This window comes from Seriola dumerili, unplaced genomic scaffold (assembly GCF_002260705.1).
Source record: "Seriola dumerili isolate Sdu_G_001 unplaced genomic scaffold, Sdu_1.0 BDQW01000283.1, whole genome shotgun sequence".
NCBI lineage: Eukaryota > Metazoa > Chordata > Actinopteri > Carangiformes > Carangidae > Seriola > Seriola dumerili.
In genome coordinates this window covers 1257388-1277803 of record NW_019174538.1, presented here as the reverse complement: position 1 = coordinate 1277803, position 20416 = coordinate 1257388, and the positions used below count along the sequence as shown (strand labels likewise).

General features: G+C 38.5%; 1 protein-coding gene across 4 annotated transcripts in view; it reads right to left on the bottom strand.

The window, feature by feature from the left end:
* Positions 1-20416, bottom strand: part of LOC111230706 (tensin-2-like) — a 65446-nt gene that overhangs the window by 9371 nt on the left and 35659 nt on the right. For all 4 annotated transcript variants that reach the window (XM_022757525.1, XM_022757527.1, XM_022757526.1 and 1 more), the window contains exons 12-21: positions 19763-19875; positions 18687-18747; positions 18225-18300; positions 17737-17866; positions 16112-16177; positions 15814-15930; positions 13660-15243; positions 13268-13433; positions 11478-12637; positions 11255-11386 (exon numbers count right to left, since the gene is read on the bottom strand). In XM_022757525.1, the coding sequence (XP_022613246.1) occupies positions 11255-11386; positions 11478-12637; positions 13268-13433; positions 13660-15243; positions 15814-15930; positions 16112-16177; positions 17737-17866; positions 18225-18300; positions 18687-18747; positions 19763-19875 (3605 nt within the window). The remainder of the gene's footprint in view (positions 1-11254; positions 11387-11477; positions 12638-13267; positions 13434-13659; positions 15244-15813; positions 15931-16111; positions 16178-17736; positions 17867-18224; positions 18301-18686; positions 18748-19762; positions 19876-20416) is intronic.

Genomic DNA, 20416 nt, shown 5'->3' with positions numbered 1-20416 from the left:
TTTTATGCCATACTATACTATGTCATTTTTTTACATTTTCATACTTTACTATATTATGACTTTTTTTGACACTTTTATGCCTTACTATATTATGATGTTTTATGCCATACTATACTATGACGTTTCTTGACATTTTATTCTATACTATTATATGACGTTTTTATGCCTTATTATACTATGAATTTTTATGCCATAGTATACTGTGACATTTTGTGATGCTATTATGTCTTACTTTACTATGACCTTTATTAATGTTTTTATGCCTTACTATGGTATGGGTGATCTGTGGTGTAGTGGTTAGTGCTGTTGCCTTGCAATATTAAGGTCATTGGTTCAAATCCTGATCCAGGGGCCATTTTGTGTGGCAATAGCATGTTCCCTATGTTTCTTCGTGGGTTCTCCCATGCTACTTCCAGCATGACATTTTAATGCCTCATTATACTATAACGTTTCATCCCTAATGCCGTTTTTTGAAAAATTTTTTATCTCTTACTATACTATGACGTTATTTGACGTGTTTATGTCTCACTGTACTATGATGTTCTTACACATTTTTCTGCCTGAAACAGTGTGGGTGATATTGTGGCGTAGTGGTTAGGGCTGCTGCTTTGCAATCACAAGGTTACTGGTTCGAATACTGCCATACTATACTATGATGTTTTTTGACATTTTTATGCCTTACTATACTATGATGTTTTTTTACTTTTTACGCCTAACTATACTATGATGTTTTTGACACTTTTATGCCTTACTATAGTATCACGTTTTATGCAATACTATAGTATGACATTTTTTGAAGTTTTTATGCCATACTATATACTATGACGTTTTTTGACATTTTAGCCTGACTTTACTATGATTTTTTATCCAATAATATATTTGACGTGTTTATGCCATACTATATTATGACGTTTTTTGACGTTTTTATGCCTTACTATACTGTGACGTTTTTTTTTTACATTTTTATGTCTTCCTATACTATGACGTTTTATGCAATACTATACTATGACGTTTTTTGACGTTTTTTTGTCTTACTATGTTATGACATTTTTTTGACGTTTTATGCCATACTATACTATGACGTTTTTTGACGATTTTATACCTTACTATATTATGACTTTTTTTGACAATTTTATTCCTTAGTATACTATGACTTTTTTTGACACTTTTATGCCTTTCTATACAATGACGTTTTGTGACGTTTTTATGCCATACTATACTATGACGTTTTTTGACATTTTTATGCCTTACTATATTATGGCGTTTTTTGACATTTTTATGCGCCTTTTCTATACAATGACGTTTTGTGACGTTTTTATGCCATACTATACTATGACGTTTTTTGACATTTTTATGCCTTACTATATTATGGCGTTTTTTGACATTTTTATGCATTACTATACTATTACGTTTTTGGTGTTTTTATGCCTTACTATAGTATGATGTTTTTTGACTTTTTATGCCTAACTATACTATGATGTTTTATCCAATACTATACTCTGACGTTTTTTGACGTTTTTATGACTTACTATATTATGACATTTTTTGACGTTTTTATGCCATACTATACTATGACGTTTTATGACGTTTTTTTTTATGCCATATGATATTATGACTTTTCTTGACACTTTTATGCCTTAATATAGCATCAAGTTTTATGCCATACTAAATACTATGACGTTTTATGACGTTTTTTTGCTATACTATAGTATGACGTTTTTTGACGTTTTTACGCCATACTATATTATGACGTTATTTGACGTGTTTACGCCATACTATATTATGACGTTATTTGACGTGTTTACGCCATACTATATTATGACGTTATTTGACGTGTTTACGCCATACTATATTATGACGTTATTTGACGTGTTTACGCCATACTATATTATGACGTTATTTGACGTGTTTACGCCATACTATATTATGACGTTATTTGACGTGTTTACGCCATACTATATTATGACGTTATTTGACGTGTTTACGCCATACTATATTATGACGTTATTTGACGTGTTTACGCCATACTATATTATGACGTTATTTGACGTGTTTACGCCATACTATATTATGACGTTATTTGACGTGTTTACGCCATACTATATTATGACGTTATTTGACGTGTTTACGCCATACTATATTATGACGTTATTTGACGTGTTTACGCCATACTATATTATGACGTTATTTGACGTGTTTACGCCATACTATATTATGACGTTATTTGACGTGTTTACGCCATACTATATTATGACGTTATTTGACGTGTTTACGCCATACTATATTATGACGTTATTTGACGTGTTTACGCCATACTATATTATGACGTTATTTGACGTGTTTACGCCATACTATATTATGACGTTATTTGACGTGTTTACGCCATACTATATTATGACGTTATTTGACGTGTTTACGCCATACTATATTATGACGTTATTTGACGTGTTTACGCCATACTATATTATGACGTTATTTGACGTGTTTACGCCATACTATATTATGACGTTATTTGACGTGTTTACGCCATACTATATTATGACGTTATTTGACGTGTTTACGCCATACTATATTATGACGTTATTTGACGTGTTTACGCCATACTATATTATGACGTTATTTGACGTGTTTACGCCATACTATATTATGACGTTATTTGACGTGTTTACGCCATACTATATTATGACGTTATTTGACGTGTTTACGCCATACTATATTATGACGTTATTTGACGTGTTTACGCCATACTATATTATGACGTTATTTGACGTGTTTACGCCATACTATATTATGACGTTATTTGACGTGTTTACGCCATACTATATTATGACGTTATTTGACGTGTTTACGCCATACTATATTATGACGTTATTTGACGTGTTTACGCCATACTATATTATGACGTTATTTGACGTGTTTACGCCATACTATATTATGACGTTATTTGACGTGTTTACGCCATACTATATTATGACGTTATTTGACGTGTTTACGCCATACTATATTATGACGTTATTTGACGTGTTTACGCCATACTATATTATGACGTTATTTGACGTGTTTACGCCATACTATATTATGACGTTATTTGACGTGTTTACGCCATACTATATTATGACGTTATTTGACGTGTTTACGCCATACTATATTATGACGTTATTTGACGTGTTTACGCCATACTATATTATGACGTTATTTGACGTGTTTACGCCATACTATATTATGACGTTATTTGACGTGTTTACGCCATACTATATTATGACGTTATTTGACGTGTTTACGCCATACTATATTATGACGTTATTTGACGTGTTTACGCCATACTATATTATGACGTTATTTGACGTGTTTACGCCATACTATATTATGACGTTATTTGACGTGTTTACGCCATACTATATTATGACGTTATTTGACGTGTTTACGCCATACTATATTATGACGTTATTTGACGTGTTTACGCCATACTATATTATGACGTTATTTGACGTGTTTACGCCATACTATATTATGACGTTATTTGACGTGTTTACGCCATACTATATTATGACGTTATTTGACGTGTTTACGCCATACTATATTATGACGTTATTTGACGTGTTTACGCCATACTATATTATGACGTTATTTGACGTGTTTACGCCATACTATATTATGACGTTATTTGACGTGTTTACGCCATACTATATTATGACGTTATTTGACGTGTTTACGCCATACTATATTATGACGTTATTTGACGTGTTTACGCCATACTATATTATGACGTTATTTGACGTGTTTACGCCATACTATATTATGACGTTATTTGACGTGTTTACGCCATACTATATTATGACGTTATTTGACGTGTTTACGCCATACTATATTATGACGTTATTTGACGTGTTTACGCCATACTATATTATGACGTTATTTGACGTGTTTACGCCATACTATATTATGACGTTATTTGACGTGTTTACGCCATACTATATTATGACGTTATTTGACGTGTTTACGCCATACTATATTATGACGTTATTTGACGTGTTTACGCCATACTATATTATGACGTTATTTGACGTGTTTACGCCATACTATATTATGACGTTATTTGACGTGTTTACGCCATACTATATTATGACGTTATTTGACGTGTTTACGCCATACTATATTATGACGTTATTTGACGTGTTTACGCCATACTATATTATGACGTTATTTGACGTGTTTACGCCATACTATATTATGACGTTATTTGACGTGTTTACGCCATACTATATTATGACGTTATTTGACGTGTTTACGCCATACTATATTATGACGTTATTTGACGTGTTTACGCCATACTATATTATGACGTTATTTGACGTGTTTACGCCATACTATATTATGACGTTATTTGACGTGTTTACGCCATACTATATTATGACGTTATTTGACGTGTTTACGCCATACTATATTATGACGTTATTTGACGTGTTTACGCCATACTATATTATGACGTTATTTGACGTGTTTACGCCATACTATATTATGACGTTATTTGACGTGTTTACGCCATACTATATTATGACGTTATTTGACGTGTTTACGCCATACTATATTATGACGTTATTTGACGTGTTTACGCCATACTATATTATGACGTTATTTGACGTGTTTACGCCATACTATATTATGACGTTATTTGACGTGTTTACGCCATACTATATTATGACGTTATTTGACGTGTTTACGCCATACTATATTATGACGTTATTTGACGTGTTTACGCCATACTATATTATGACGTTATTTGACGTGTTTACGCCATACTATATTATGACGTTATTTGACGTGTTTACGCCATACTATATTATGACGTTATTTGACGTGTTTACGCCATACTATATTATGACGTTATTTGACGTGTTTACGCCATACTATATTATGACGTTATTTGACGTGTTTACGCCATACTATATTATGACGTTATTTGACGTGTTTACGCCATACTATATTATGACGTTATTTGACGTGTTTACGCCATACTATATTATGACGTTATTTGACGTGTTTACGCCATACTATATTATGACGTTATTTGACGTGTTTACGCCATACTATATTATGACGTTATTTGACGTGTTTACGCCATACTATATTATGACGTTATTTGACGTGTTTACGCCATACTATATTATGACGTTATTTGACGTGTTTACGCCATACTATATTATGACGTTATTTGACGTGTTTACGCCATACTATATTATGACGTTATTTGACGTGTTTACGCCATACTATATTATGACGTTATTTGACGTGTTTACGCCATACTATATTATGACGTTATTTGACGTGTTTACGCCATACTATATTATGACGTTATTTGACGTGTTTACGCCATACTATATTATGACGTTATTTGACGTGTTTACGCCATACTATATTATGACGTTATTTGACGTGTTTACGCCATACTATATTATGACGTTATTTGACGTGTTTACGCCATACTATATTATGACGTTATTTGACGTGTTTACGCCATACTATATTATGACGTTATTTGACGTGTTTACGCCATACTATATTATGACGTTATTTGACGTGTTTACGCCATACTATATTATGACGTTATTTGACGTGTTTACGCCATACTATATTATGACGTTATTTGACGTGTTTACGCCATACTATATTATGACGTTATTTGACGTGTTTACGCCATACTATATTATGACGTTATTTGACGTGTTTACGCCATACTATATTATGACGTTATTTGACGTGTTTACGCCATACTATATTATGACGTTTTTTGACTTTTTAGCCTAACTTTACTATGATGTTTTATCCAATAATATATTTGACGTGTTTATGCCATACTACATTATGACGTTATTTGACGTGTTTATGCCATACTACATTATGACGTTATTTGACGTGTTTATGCCATACTACATTATGACGTTATTTGACGTGTTTATGCCATACTACATTATGACGTTATTTGACGTGTTTATGCCATACTACATTATGACGTTATTTGACGTGTTTATGCCATACTACATTATGACGTTATTTGACGTGTTTATGCCATACTACATTATGACGTTATTTGACGTGTTTATGCCATACTACATTATGACGTTATTTGACGTGTTTATGCCATACTACATTATGACGTTATTTGACGTGTTTATGCCATACTACATTATGACGTTATTTGACGTGTTTATGCCATACTACATTATGACGTTATTTGACGTGTTTATGCCATACTACATTATGACGTTATTTGACGTGTTTATGCCATACTACATTATGACGTTATTTGACGTGTTTATGCCATACTACATTATGACGTTATTTGACGTGTTTATGCCATACTACATTATGACGTTATTTGACGTGTTTATGCCATACTACATTATGACGTTATTTGACGTGTTTATGCCATACTACATTATGACGTTATTTGACGTGTTTATGCCATACTACATTATGACGTTATTTGACGTGTTTATGCCATACTACATTATGACGTTATTTGACGTGTTTATGCCATACTACATTATGACGTTATTTGACGTGTTTATGCCATACTACATTATGACGTTATTTGACGTGTTTATGCCATACTACATTATGACGTTATTTGACGTGTTTATGCCATACTACATTATGACGTTATTTGACGTGTTTATGCCATACTACATTATGACGTTATTTGACGTGTTTATGCCATACTACATTATGACGTTATTTGACGTGTTTATGCCATACTACATTATGACGTTATTTGACGTGTTTATGCCATACTACATTATGACGTTATTTGACGTGTTTATGCCATACTACATTATGACGTTATTTGACGTGTTTATGCCATACTACATTATGACGTTATTTGACGTGTTTATGCCATACTACATTATGACGTTATTTGACGTGTTTATGCCATACTACATTATGACGTTATTTGACGTGTTTATGCCATACTACATTATGACGTTATTTGACGTGTTTATGCCATACTACATTATGACGTTATTTGACGTGTTTATGCCATACTACATTATGACGTTATTTGACGTGTTTATGCCATACTACATTATGACGTTATTTGACGTGTTTATGCCATACTACATTATGACGTTATTTGACGTGTTTATGCCATACTACATTATGACGTTATTTGACGTGTTTATGCCATACTACATTATGACGTTATTTGACGTGTTTATGCCATACTACATTATGACGTTATTTGACGTGTTTATGCCATACTACATTATGACGTTATTTGACGTGTTTATGCCATACTACATTATGACGTTATTTGACGTGTTTATGCCATACTACATTATGACGTTATTTGACGTGTTTATGCCATACTACATTATGACGTTATTTGACGTGTTTATGCCATACTACATTATGACGTTATTTGACGTGTTTATGCCATACTACATTATGACGTTATTTGACGTGTTTATGCCATACTACATTATGACGTTATTTGACGTGTTTATGCCATACTACATTATGACGTTATTTGACGTGTTTATGCCATACTACATTATGACGTTATTTGACGTGTTTATGCCATACTACATTATGACGTTATTTGACGTGTTTATGCCATACTACATTATGACGTTATTTGACGTGTTTATGCCATACTACATTATGACGTTATTTGACGTGTTTATGCCATACTACATTATGACGTTATTTGACGTGTTTATGCCATACTACATTATGACGTTATTTGACGTGTTTATGCCATACTACATTATGACGTTATTTGACGTGTTTATGCCATACTACATTATGACGTTATTTGACGTGTTTATGCCATACTACATTATGACGTTATTTGACGTGTTTATGCCATACTACATTATGACGTTATTTGACGTGTTTATGCCATACTACATTATGACGTTATTTGACGTGTTTATGCCATACTACATTATGACGTTATTTGACGTGTTTATGCCATACTACATTATGACGTTATTTGACGTGTTTATGCCATACTACATTATGACGTTATTTGACGTGTTTATGCCATACTACATTATGACGTTATTTGACGTGTTTATGCCATACTACATTATGACGTTATTTGACGTGTTTATGCCATACTACATTATGACGTTATTTGACGTGTTTATGCCATACTACATTATGACGTTATTTGACGTGTTTATGCCATACTACATTATGACGTTATTTGACGTGTTTATGCCATACTACATTATGACGTTATTTGACGTGTTTATGCCATACTACATTATGACGTTATTTGACGTGTTTATGCCATACTACATTATGACGTTATTTGACGTGTTTATGCCATACTACATTATGACGTTATTTGACGTGTTTATGCCATACTACATTATGACGTTATTTGACGTGTTTATGCCATACTACATTATGACGTTATTTGACGTGTTTATGCCATACTACATTATGACGTTATTTGACGTGTTTATGCCATACTACATTATGACGTTATTTGACGTGTTTATGCCATACTACATTATGACGTTATTTGACGTGTTTATGCCATACTACATTATGACGTTATTTGACGTGTTTATGCCATACTACATTATGACGTTATTTGACGTGTTTATGCCATACTATATTATGACGTTTTACTATATTATGACGTTTTTTGACGTTTTTATGCCTTACTATATTATGGCGTTTTTTGACATTTTTATTCCATACGATACTATGACATTTTTTGACGTTTTTATACCTTACTATACTATTACGTTTTTTGGTGTTTTTATGCCTTACTATACTATGACTTTTTTTGACACTTTTATGCCTTACTATAGTATCACGTTTTATGCCATACTATAGTATGACATTTTTTGAAGTTTTTATGCCATACTATACTATGATTTTTTTTGACTTTTTATGCCTAACTATACTATGACGTTTTATCCAATACTATACTATGACGTTTTTTGACGTTTTTTTGCCTTACTATACTAAGACTTTTTTTTTTATACTTTTAGGTCATACTATACTATTACGTTTTTTGAAGTTTTTATGCCTTACTATACTATGACGTTATTTGACGTGTTTATATCTCACTATACTATCATGTTTTTACACGTTTTTCTGCCTGACTTGTTGTGGGTGAATCATGGCGTGATGGTTAGGGCTGCTGCCTTGCAATCACAAGGTCACAGGATCGAATCCTACCATATTATTCTACGACATTCTTTGACATTTTTATGCCATACTATACTATGATGTTTTTTGACGTTTTTATGCCTTATTATTATATGACTTTTTTTTTACACTTTTATGCCTTACTATACTATGACGTTTCATGACTTTTTTATGCCATATTATACTATGACTTTTTTGACATTTTTATTCCTTATTATACTATTGATTTTTTTTGACACTTTTATGCCTTACTATACTATGACATTTTATGCCTTACTATATTATGACTTTTGACGTTTTCATGCCATACTTTACTATGACGTTTTTTGACGTTTTTATGCCATACTATATTATGACATTTTTTGACGTTTTTGTACCTTACTATACTGTGACGTTTTTTTGACATTTTTATCCCTTCCTATACTATGACGTTTTATGCCATACTATACTATGACGTTTTTTGACGTTTTTTTGCCTTACTATGTTATGACGTTTTTTGACGTTTTTATGCCTCACTATACTGTGACGTTTTTTTGACATTTTTATACCTTCCTATACTATAACGTTTTATGCCATAATATACTATGACGTTTTTTTGCCTTACTATACTGTGACGTTTTTTTGACATTTTTATACCTTACTATATAATGATGTTTGATACCATACTATACCATGACGTTTTTGACGTTTTCAATGCTTTACTATATTATGACGTTTTTTGACGTCTTTATGCCTTACTATACTATGACGTTTTTTTACGATTTTATACCTTACTATATTATGACTTTTTTTGACGTTTTTATGCCATACTATACTATGACGTTTTTTGACGTTTTTATGCCTTACTACATTATGACGTTTTTATGCAATACTATACTATAATGTTTTTTGACGTTTTTATGCCATACTATACTATCACGTCTCTATGCCATACTATACTATGATGTTTTTCGACGATTTTATAACTAACTATATTATGACGTTTTTTGACGTTTTTATGCCATACTATACTATGACTTTTTTGACACTTTTATGCCTTACTATAGTATCACGTTTTATGCCATACTATAGTATGACATTTTTTGAAGTTTTTATGCCTTACTATACCATGATGTTTTTTTTGACATTTTTATGCCTTACTATACTATCACGTTTTATCCAATACTATACTATGATGTTTTGTGATGTTTTTTGCCTTACTATATTATGGCGTTTTTTGACGTTTTTATACCTTACTATAATATGACTTTTTTGACACTTTTATGCCTTACTATAGTATGATGTTTTATGCCTTAGCATACTATGACTTTTTATGCCATACTATACTACGACCTTTTTCCACGTTTTTATGTCTTACTCTGGTATGGGTGATTTTGTGGTGTAATGGTTTGGGCTCTTGCCTTGCAATCCAAAGGTCCGACAGCCCGACATTTTGATAAGCCATGGGCCCTTTTGTGTGGATGTGAGCATGTTCTCTATGTTTCTTTGTGGGTTCTCCCCAGCTACTTCCAGCTTGACATTTTAATGCCTTATTATACTATAATGTTTCATCCCTTGTGACCTTTTTAAATTTTTTTTTTTTTTTTGATCTTTTACTATACTATTGTGTTTTTTGATGATTTTATACCCTACTATATTATGACTTTTTTTTGACACTTTTATACCTTACTATATGATGATTTATTCATGGGTGTGCTTGGTTGACAGTGGTTAGAACAGTTTTCTCACAGTGACAAGGTTCTGGGTTCAAACCCTGGCCTGTACATATATTTAATACATGGAAATTCACATGTACATATATGTAATATATGGAATTTCACCTGTGTACATATATTACGTTTGTGTATGGGCATTCATGAATTTAAATTCCGATCTTATATGTTAATAAACTGTTTGGTTGACAGCATTAAAAAGCCAGTCTCTTTGTTTTGGAGGGTTGGCGGGAGTTTTGCGTCCATACAGATGTTGAGACCAAACCTACGCCCTTGCTTGAATGGCTCAATTGTGCTACTGTTGCTGAACACAAAGAGCAAAAATGTGACAATGAGATATTCTTCATGACATGAAAAATACATTTTACCCTTGCTGCTGTGGTTGTTGACATTGGGAGGAGGTGTTGCCACCTTCAGGGCCAAGCCATATGCCCCCTGGAAAGAGTTACTGTCCCTGATCAGGAAGGTACCTGGCTCTCTCTCCTTCAGAGCTGTGATGGCTGCACCGAGCACAAACAAGATATTAGGAAATTCTATATTCAGCAATGTCAATAAAACAAGATAGCGCAGCGAACTTTTTCTTAAAGTTACCTTGCTCTCTGGAGATGCCAGGCTTGTACCAGAACCTTGAACTATCCTGGACAAACTTCACACTGACCCTGTTTCCATTCTCAGGCTCTGCAGAGGCCACTCCTTCATTCTGGCCTGTAGGGGGTGCAATTTCCCCCACAGTGGGAGAGAACGTGACATGGTGCTGATGCTGGGTGGTGCTGGCAGTGGAGGGAGGCACTTGGCCCACAGCTGGCCTCAGGGTCCCCACTCCTTCGGTGGGTGAACTCAACTGGGTGGGCAGGTGGCGCTTTTCCGGCAGAGGCGGTTGGGGGTGAGGGAGGGGGATGGAGATGGTGGAGTAGTTGGAGTGGGAGGACGGGTGAAGCTGAGGAGTGTGAGCGGAGTAGCAGTGCCTCTTGTTAGTGTCCAGAGCAGCACTGTGCTCCATGGCTGGGTAGTGGTGATGCAGGGGTCCGTGCTGCTGAATGTGGTTCGGGTGTTGGGGGTCAGACCCACTCAACATCAACTTCCTACCCAGGGTGGCAAAGCCAGGAACTGGGGTATCAGAGACAGGGGAGCCCTCCATGCTGCTGGAGGCAGGCTGGGAGGATGATGATGAAGCTGTGGTGGGAGATGCAGGGGCTTGGGTGTTGGAGGTGTTGGTGCGTTTTGGGGATTCAGGGTGAGTTTCCCTAGTTGGACAGGATCCGTTGACCTCTGCTTGGATCGGTCCTGTGGTTTGGGCCTGGGTCTGACTCTGAGGCTGGGACATCGCCTGTGCCACAGTGGACGGCAGAGCAGCAGCCTCTGAGGGATGGGGGGTCTGGATACTGAGAGGGCTAGGTTGGGGGTGTATATCTGGTGCAGTTGAAGCATGGATAGGGGAAGAAGGAGCCTGGCAGCCTGGCAACGAAGAAGCCGAGGGCATATCTGGGCGACAGTGCTGCTGGTGGGGAGCTGTAGGGGATGGGTCTGATGGTGCAGTGCAGTGGTTGTGGGGTTCTGTTTGTACAGGTGTGGTTGTGTTTGACTGCGTGTCTTTGGTAGATGACGGCTCTGTGCTGCTTTTTTGGCTGTCCGGGGATTCCTGGACGATATTATCAGCTCGATAGTGTCTGTCCTGTGGCTGGGACGCCTCGTAGTCACTGCTGATGATGTCTGTGGTCCGGATCTCATACTCCCTCCCTCCTGGACTAGGGCTTAAATGGATAAATATGAGTATTACTGTCACAGATCTAGAGAAATGTTTTTAAAATTTCTACTCTAACCTCCTGAATCTTTTTAGTTATCAACTGATTGGTATTTTTAAAGGTCCCATATTGTATAAAGTGAGATATCCATGTCTTTTTTTGATTATAGATCAGGTCTAGGTTCTATATTAATACTGTGAAAGTATCAAAGCGCTCAGTCCACAGAGAAACACACACAGCCTGTATTCAGAAACTGAGCCTTAAAACGAGCCGTCAGGACTGTAACTTTGTGATGTCACAACAAAGCAGTCACCAAGCCCTGCCCACCTGGACCCACCATCTAACCTTGCAGGATTTGGTTTCTCTGAATGTTTACCTGAAATCTGCTATATTTTTATTTGACCACTCAGAAAACAGTCAGCCAATCAGAAGAGAGGCTCAGAACCTCTTTTCTGATTGGCTCACCCATCTATTGTTACTAGAGCTCCAGAGAGAAGCCTGAGAGAGGAGATCTAAATATATCAAATATATCTTCTTATGGATATCAAAACTTCATATAAAAAACAGACACCCTGACAGCGAGGAGAAACTCTTGCTGACAAAGCTCTCTGGCCTAGTGAAGTAGTAAAGGTGGAATACCTTTCCTGCGTGCGAAGAGGGCTGCTGGTGTGGACAGGAGTGGACGGTCCAGACATATCAGACGGCGTGGAGCATGCGGCGTGACCGTCTCTGTGGACTCTCTTAAAGGATCCGTGGGTAATGTGTTCCCTCCAGCCCACACTTTCACCAGAACTGCGAAGGCCATCTGAGAAGGAACAATGGATTACATTTACGACCATTAACATCCATGAACGCAGAATCAGCTGAGGTTGGTGACTGGCGAGCCAATTTGTGAGTAATGTGTAAGGCATCTCTCCAGTTAAGCACAAATTATTAGTGGATGCTGTTGTTGATTATAGATAATTTATCCACTCCTGTTTCCCGTTACAAGAAAACACATTTCTCAATGTTTCTGTTTTAACGTGACTCACCAGTGTGTGAGTCAGAGCCGTATGACTGCTGTGAGTCTTGAAGGTGGTGGTGGTGGTTGTGGTTATGCTCTGCTGGCCCATTGCTATGGCTGCAGGGCCCCGTCATGGAGGAAGCAGGAGGCAGCGGTGACGTGGACTCAGACTGGTAGCCTGAGGCGTAGCCCCTGCTTTCAGATGGCGAGGGCTGGTAAGGCGAGCAGGGGCACACTTGGCGGGGTGTTTGGTAACCGCTGCTGCTGCTGCTGTACTTCAGATCCAGGTGAGAATGAGCATGAGACCTCGACGCCTCTGGATAAGCCGGGTGACCCGATGGCAAGGGGTCAAACGTAAAGGCTGGGAGATCGTGACCCTGTGGGCCATAGGAGGCTACGGTGGCTCTCCTGTGCCAGTATTCAGCCTCTCTGTCCCTCTCCCACTGCAGCTCAGCCTCCCTGTCTCGCTCCCAGTGGAGGGACAGCTCTCTGCCTCGCCTCAGCCCAGGATCCCTCTCCCAGTGGAGCTCTGACCCTCTAGGTAACTCTGTCTCCCTGGCTCTCCTAAGCCCCACCTCCCTTTGCTGAAGCTCCGCCTCTCTGTCCCAGTGGAAGCTGTCCCCCCGGTCCAGCCTCAGGCCGTGATAGGCCACCGAGTCTTCCCTCCTGATAGTGCAGTCTCTGCAAGGGCAGCCTGGGGGCGGCAGACCATCCATTAGCATTATATCATGGTAGGTAGGGCTGGTGGAGGGTTTGGAGTGGTGAGCATGGGGATGGGCATGGTGGTGGCTGTGAGGTGGAGGAGGGTGGTGGTAGGGGCCGTAGTCGTCTTCTCGACAGCAGATGCGGCTCGGGGCAGAGAGAGGGTGGTGATGTGGGGGGTTGTGAGAGTGAGGGGTGAGGTCCGGTGATGGGTATGGGCAGATATGTCGAGATGAGGGAACCTCTGAGCAGGAGCGGTGCAGGTAGTGCGGCGGGCCACTCTGGCGGTCCCACACCAAATCTGGAGGTGGAAGGGACTGGTGGGAGTGGGGACTGTAGTGCTGGCACAGATCCATGTGTGATGGAGGAGCAGCTGGGTTGGGGCTGGCAGAAGGCGTTGCCCCGTGGTGCCCGTTGGTGCCGGGAGCCCGATCGAGGCAGTACCCATTAGGCATGAGGAGGGTGCGGTCACAGCCAGGCTCGGCACAGCGCTGGGACCGGTAACCGTCACGGCAGGAACACGACCGACTGAGCCTCAGCGTCCCGGTTCGCTCCGAGGGCAATGAATCCCCGTCATCCAAGATGGCGGTCTCTCGCTCTCCATCTCGGTTCCCCTCTATGCCTCCAAGAAGACGTTCAAGCTCCTCTCTTTCCTGTCTGGTTGGAGGCGGCGGACGAATGGGCTCCTCCTGGCGGTCAGCGTGGACAGATGATTGGCTCAAATGGATGGAATGGCCTGAGAGCGCGGAGTCAGAACCTTGAGCAGTGAGATGATCGGGCCTGTCTTCAGAAAGGCCCACCCCTGGGCTGCTGCCATTAGTTGAGGTGAGAGAACCTGAGCCAGGCCCTCGGCGCTTCTTTATCTGAGCGTACAGACTGCCATCTAGAGGACCTCTGGTGTGGGCAATGTCTGAGACAAAAAAGAAAAGAAACCGGATCAGCTCTCAGAACTCTTTAGATATGCACAGAGACAATTTTGAGCCTGTTGAATTTTATTCACCAGATATTGTTCTTGGTTGTCCTTTAATTTTCTACTTGATATCTAGACTGTCTGATATGAAATGGCAAAGACCAAGTATGGGTGAAGTCATTTGTAATTTTCTACAATTAACATTGATCCACAAGAAGATATATTTGTGATTTTAAGAACCAAAAACCATCTCAGTGTAGTTTTACATCTCCTCTCTCAGGCTTCTCTCTGGAGCTCTAGTAACAACAGGTCGGTGAGCCAATCAGAAGAGAGGCTCGCTGACCTGTTGTTACGGTTCCAGAAGTCCTGACGGCTGGTTTTAAGGCTCAGTTTCTGAATACAGGCTGTGTGCATTTCTCTGTGGACTGAGGCTTTGATACTTTCACAGTATTAATATAGAAGCTAGACCTGCTTTAAATTCAAAACAGGCAGGGAAATCTCACTTTATTGAATATGGGACCTTTAAAATCAAGCTGAAAAAGGATTTAAAGGAAACAGTTGGTGTTTTACCCTCCAGACTGTCCTGGTAACGCTGGTTGAAGTTCTCATAGGAATCCCAGCGAACCACTGGGTCAGCAGTGTTGTAGTCGACCGTGACAGCCGGGTCGTTCTTCTGGTACTCACGACCTGAGGAAAGATGCATTTCATTTGCATTCATCTGCATTTATTTCCTTCCCTACCCAAGACTATTTTTTATTTGTGAAGAAGCTTTAAGAATCAATTTGTCTTTTACTCATTTGACAAATACAAACTCAACTTACTCAAGTGGAAAATGTAAGAAGAAGAATTTGAAGTAGAGTGAACCAACCTTTGATCTTCTCAGGTCCAGAGGAGAAGACGAACTCTACGGTGGCATCAGACGGAAAACGCTCATCTTTGGGAGAAGGAGAGGAAAAAAATACTTAATAAAACACAGAGGGAATAATAATAATAATAATAATAATAATAATTTCCTTCTGTTAAAACGTACTTATGGAAGTCTATCTACATTATAGCCTATAAATATAAATGTAATCTCCACATGAGATCCAGGTTTATGAAAGCATACCAGTGCTCCAGTGATATGGGGAAAGCCCAGAAAGGAATCAAACTGTGTTTCTGCTCCAATATATCAAATATACTAATACCTTCCACAGATGTTTTATAAGTTCTTTGAATCAACAATAGTGTGTTTATGCACATCTCTAATGCTTCATTTAGTGTAATGGAATCACGACCACAGACACAACCTCCTTTGCTTTACAGGCGTGCTTCTCAGCTGCACACGTGCTGTCATTTCAGGGAAAGGGAAACCGAGGAGGAAATGAAGTAATGAGCATATTCATTATGGACTTAAGGAATACACCAGAGCTCACCGGGCCTCGTTTACTCTCTCTGAGGGATAGTTAGAGACACTCGCTCCGGCATACAGTGCAACTCATTTTCAGGATACTTGCCTCCAGAGAACTGTTATTATGTCCAGGTTGGGGATTATGCTGCTATTATTTAGGGATTTATTCAGCCACGGTATTATTATGAAGCCAAACCACTGTGAATACATTCCCACAATGCTAATTTAAAGAGCAGCCATTATATCCATTAGTATATCCACTCCACAAGTAACAAACTGTGTCCAAATGACAGTTTGAAAATGTCCAAAAATGCAAAATAAGGCTAAGTCCACTCTGGCCTTTAGGGGAGCAATAAACAGTCATTTGTTCTTGTACATTTAAAGTGAGACAATGTAAAAAAGTAACCCAGTCTTCCTCTCACAAATCAGAAGTTGAACTCATAGGGAATAAAAAGCACCCTTGCACAATTCATCACATTGAGGGGTTTTGCAGCTGAAGCTTTGGTCTGGTCTGACTTGAGCAGCAGCTAAAATTAGTTAGATTTACACAGATATTACTGACATTACTGGGTCAGCTGACCTCATGACTCCTCTCTACATGTGATAGTGTTACGCTATGTTTTAGCATTTACTGCACTGATATAACTAGCATGTTTGCAAACAGCTGCTTATTTACACATCCAGCAGATATGGGGTAAGATTTGCCCCCTGCGGACAAATAAAGTTTCTTCAATTGAATTGAATTGTGGTTTTGGTCTCTATATTGACAGATGTATCTGGCATTGTAGTCGCTACATGCTCCACTCTGTTCACTCGCTAGTTGTTAACTTTGTCTGTCTGCTGTTTGGTGCTGAGCTGCTAGTGTACTTTGGGTTTTTACAGCTTTTACCTGGGAAACAGCTACCGGCCGACTCACTACCGATGCACAATAGTTACAAGATTAAAAACAGTGTGTTTTCTCTTGCTTAAGTTGCCCTCTCTCCAACAATCTTAAATAAATCCTGTTTCAACCATCCTCTCAACCACTCTCATGCATTTTGGCAAACATCCTGTGTGATCCTTTAATCTCTGATCTGCTGTTTATACAACCTAAATAAACTCACCAGTACAAGCTTCATCCAGCTCCCCTTTGCCAAACCAGAGCTGGGATCCGTGGATGGTGCACGTGTGGAACTGCAGCCTGAACACAGTGTCTCTGTCTGCACTCTGGGCTCGCCTGTGGTAGCATTTGACCTGCAGAGGGCAGCAGAGAGGTGAGAAGAGCTGCAGGTCAAACTGTCAAACTGTATGTGGGATAATGAGAGGCTGGAACTGTAAATTTAAGGCTTTGAGTTCGCTTCCACTTTTGAAATGACTGACTGCACAAAACAGACAAATTATGATCCCTTGTTAACAAAGTGACAAAACATTTTTCTTCCATACCAGAATTTCTATTTCAGAGATGAGATATGGCAGCTCTACCAAACTTTTGCAGAACTACTTTGTGAAGTTTTTCTTTTGTTTTTGATGTCTACGGAAGTTAAAGTTATTAAGCCACGATCGGGACCCCACCCGAGTCAGGGTTTTGTTATTTCCTTCCCATATGACTCACCATGATGTCACCTTTAAGCAGCAGCGCCGGTTCGATGGTCACACACAGCCGCCTTCCTCCGGTGCCTTGAAGGTCACTGCAGACGACACAGAGTACACAAACAAGCCTGTTAGATAACTAAAAACACACAAAGAACGCAGGCAGATACAGTATGTCACCAAACATGGACAAAACAAACAAATAAACAAACAAACCAGATCATGTTTTCTTGAGAATCGCCATATTCACATTTATGAACTTGGAACGGCCTTGAAGTAAACAATAAAGCTGGGTGACATAAGTTAAAAGCTGCACTGAAGAAGAGAAACGTCATTTGTTTGATTTTTATTCAATACTGTCTCTTGAATTAACCTGAGACGATGCTGAAACCTCAGCTCATGAAAGAAAACACAGCTGAGCCAACAAGTACGTCCTGGCTTATCTGTGCTATCACTTGGCCACATGACAGCAGGACAGACTCACTATATGCCTGAAGTGTACACCAACTGCATGGCCTGGTAGATCTTCAAGAAGGGGTAGTAACCTGAGGAGAGAGAGAGAGACGAGGGAGAAATTAAGACATTACCAACATGGAGATAGAGGAATGTGCTGACTGCCACCACCACCCCCCCACCACCCCCCCACTCCTGGACTTGATCATCTGATTAAAGATAAACAGAAGAGTGTGTGTGGGAGAAGGAGGGTGAATGTGGCCGTCTATTAGAGCTGCAGTCAGTAATGTGGTTGTGAGTCAGGAGAGAAGCCTGTCAGAGCGCCACGCCAAGACAAACATCACATCACATATACATTTTTATCTGCATACACAGCCACAGTCAGGCGTCTCAATTCCGTCAACTTCATCTACGTTTGCCTCACTTACGTCTTAATATGAAAAAGAAATTGTGTTTTTGGTAAAACATTAGGTGTTTTCCTTTCAGGCGTCATCTGACGTCATTTTCTGATGACAGCGCCTCAGCTGGATCATATGATGACACACGCACGTGATGCACATGAGCCATTTCTACTGGCAGCAGTTTTTTTTATCTATTTATTTATTATTTGCATCTGCATATTTTGCATGCAAAATTATTATCTGATAATCAGGTTATGAGTAGAATATCTCATCATTTGCAGAAATAATATAGCACCCTAAATGTTTTCAGTAAAGTGGAGATTATGTAAATATATCTCATGTTAAAATATGGTTTCTAGAGGGATTTGTATCATCAAAAGACTTCAAGATATAGGTGCAAAGCTTGAAATGGCAGGTCATAAAAAGAAAAATATGTGTTTCATGGTTCATTTGTTAATTAGATTTAAACTTACTGTGACACAAATCCACTATTTGTAATCTACTTATCAACAAATAAAATTCCAAAGTTGCTATTTTGTGCTCATGAAAATGTCAAAGCAGCCTGATCAGTGGGATGTATCCATATAGATACATGCATTAGGAACAAACAGATATACGTTTTGTGTTTTGGTGATTTGTCTCAAAAGACTAAACACACACACACACACACACACACACACACACACACACACACACACACACACACCTCCTTCACCCTGGAAGTTAGGCAGTGATGGGATGAGAACTTGGTGGAGGAAGAGAGGGCTGCTGTTCATCTTGATCGCCCCGGACAGAAGGCCCCCGAAGTAATAGATATACCTGAGAGACAGAGGGAGAGAGAGTGAGAGAGATCTTTATGATATAAAATAAGAGAGATAAAAATGGAGAATAAAAATAACAGATGTAGGCTGAGGTTATGAACGAACGTTTTTAAAAGAGAGAAGAAAAATGCAAACATGCCCGGGGCAGACGGCCAGCAACAAAGGAGAAAGAGAGGCAGCAAAAAAATGTTCTGGAGCTGAGTCTAAATATTTCACTTTTCCTAAAACTATCTGTCCATCGGGTGAGGAAATATTTCTTGTGTCTGTCACACTTGAAGTTGATTCAGGAAAGTTCTTGAGTCCGTTGTCATTTTCTTGACACTAGTTTTCTGCCTTTAACCTCAGGGTGAGATTACTGTTGGGACCTGAATGTTAAAGTGAGTCTGAAATTTCCATTAGTATAAATATATTTTTTTTTATATTTGAAAGAGCAATCAAAAAAATCAGTAATTTGGGGAAATACACCTTGCTTTCTTGTAGAGTAATAATTTCTGTATGTTAAATATGAGTTTAATATAGCATTAACTGAGATTGCATAA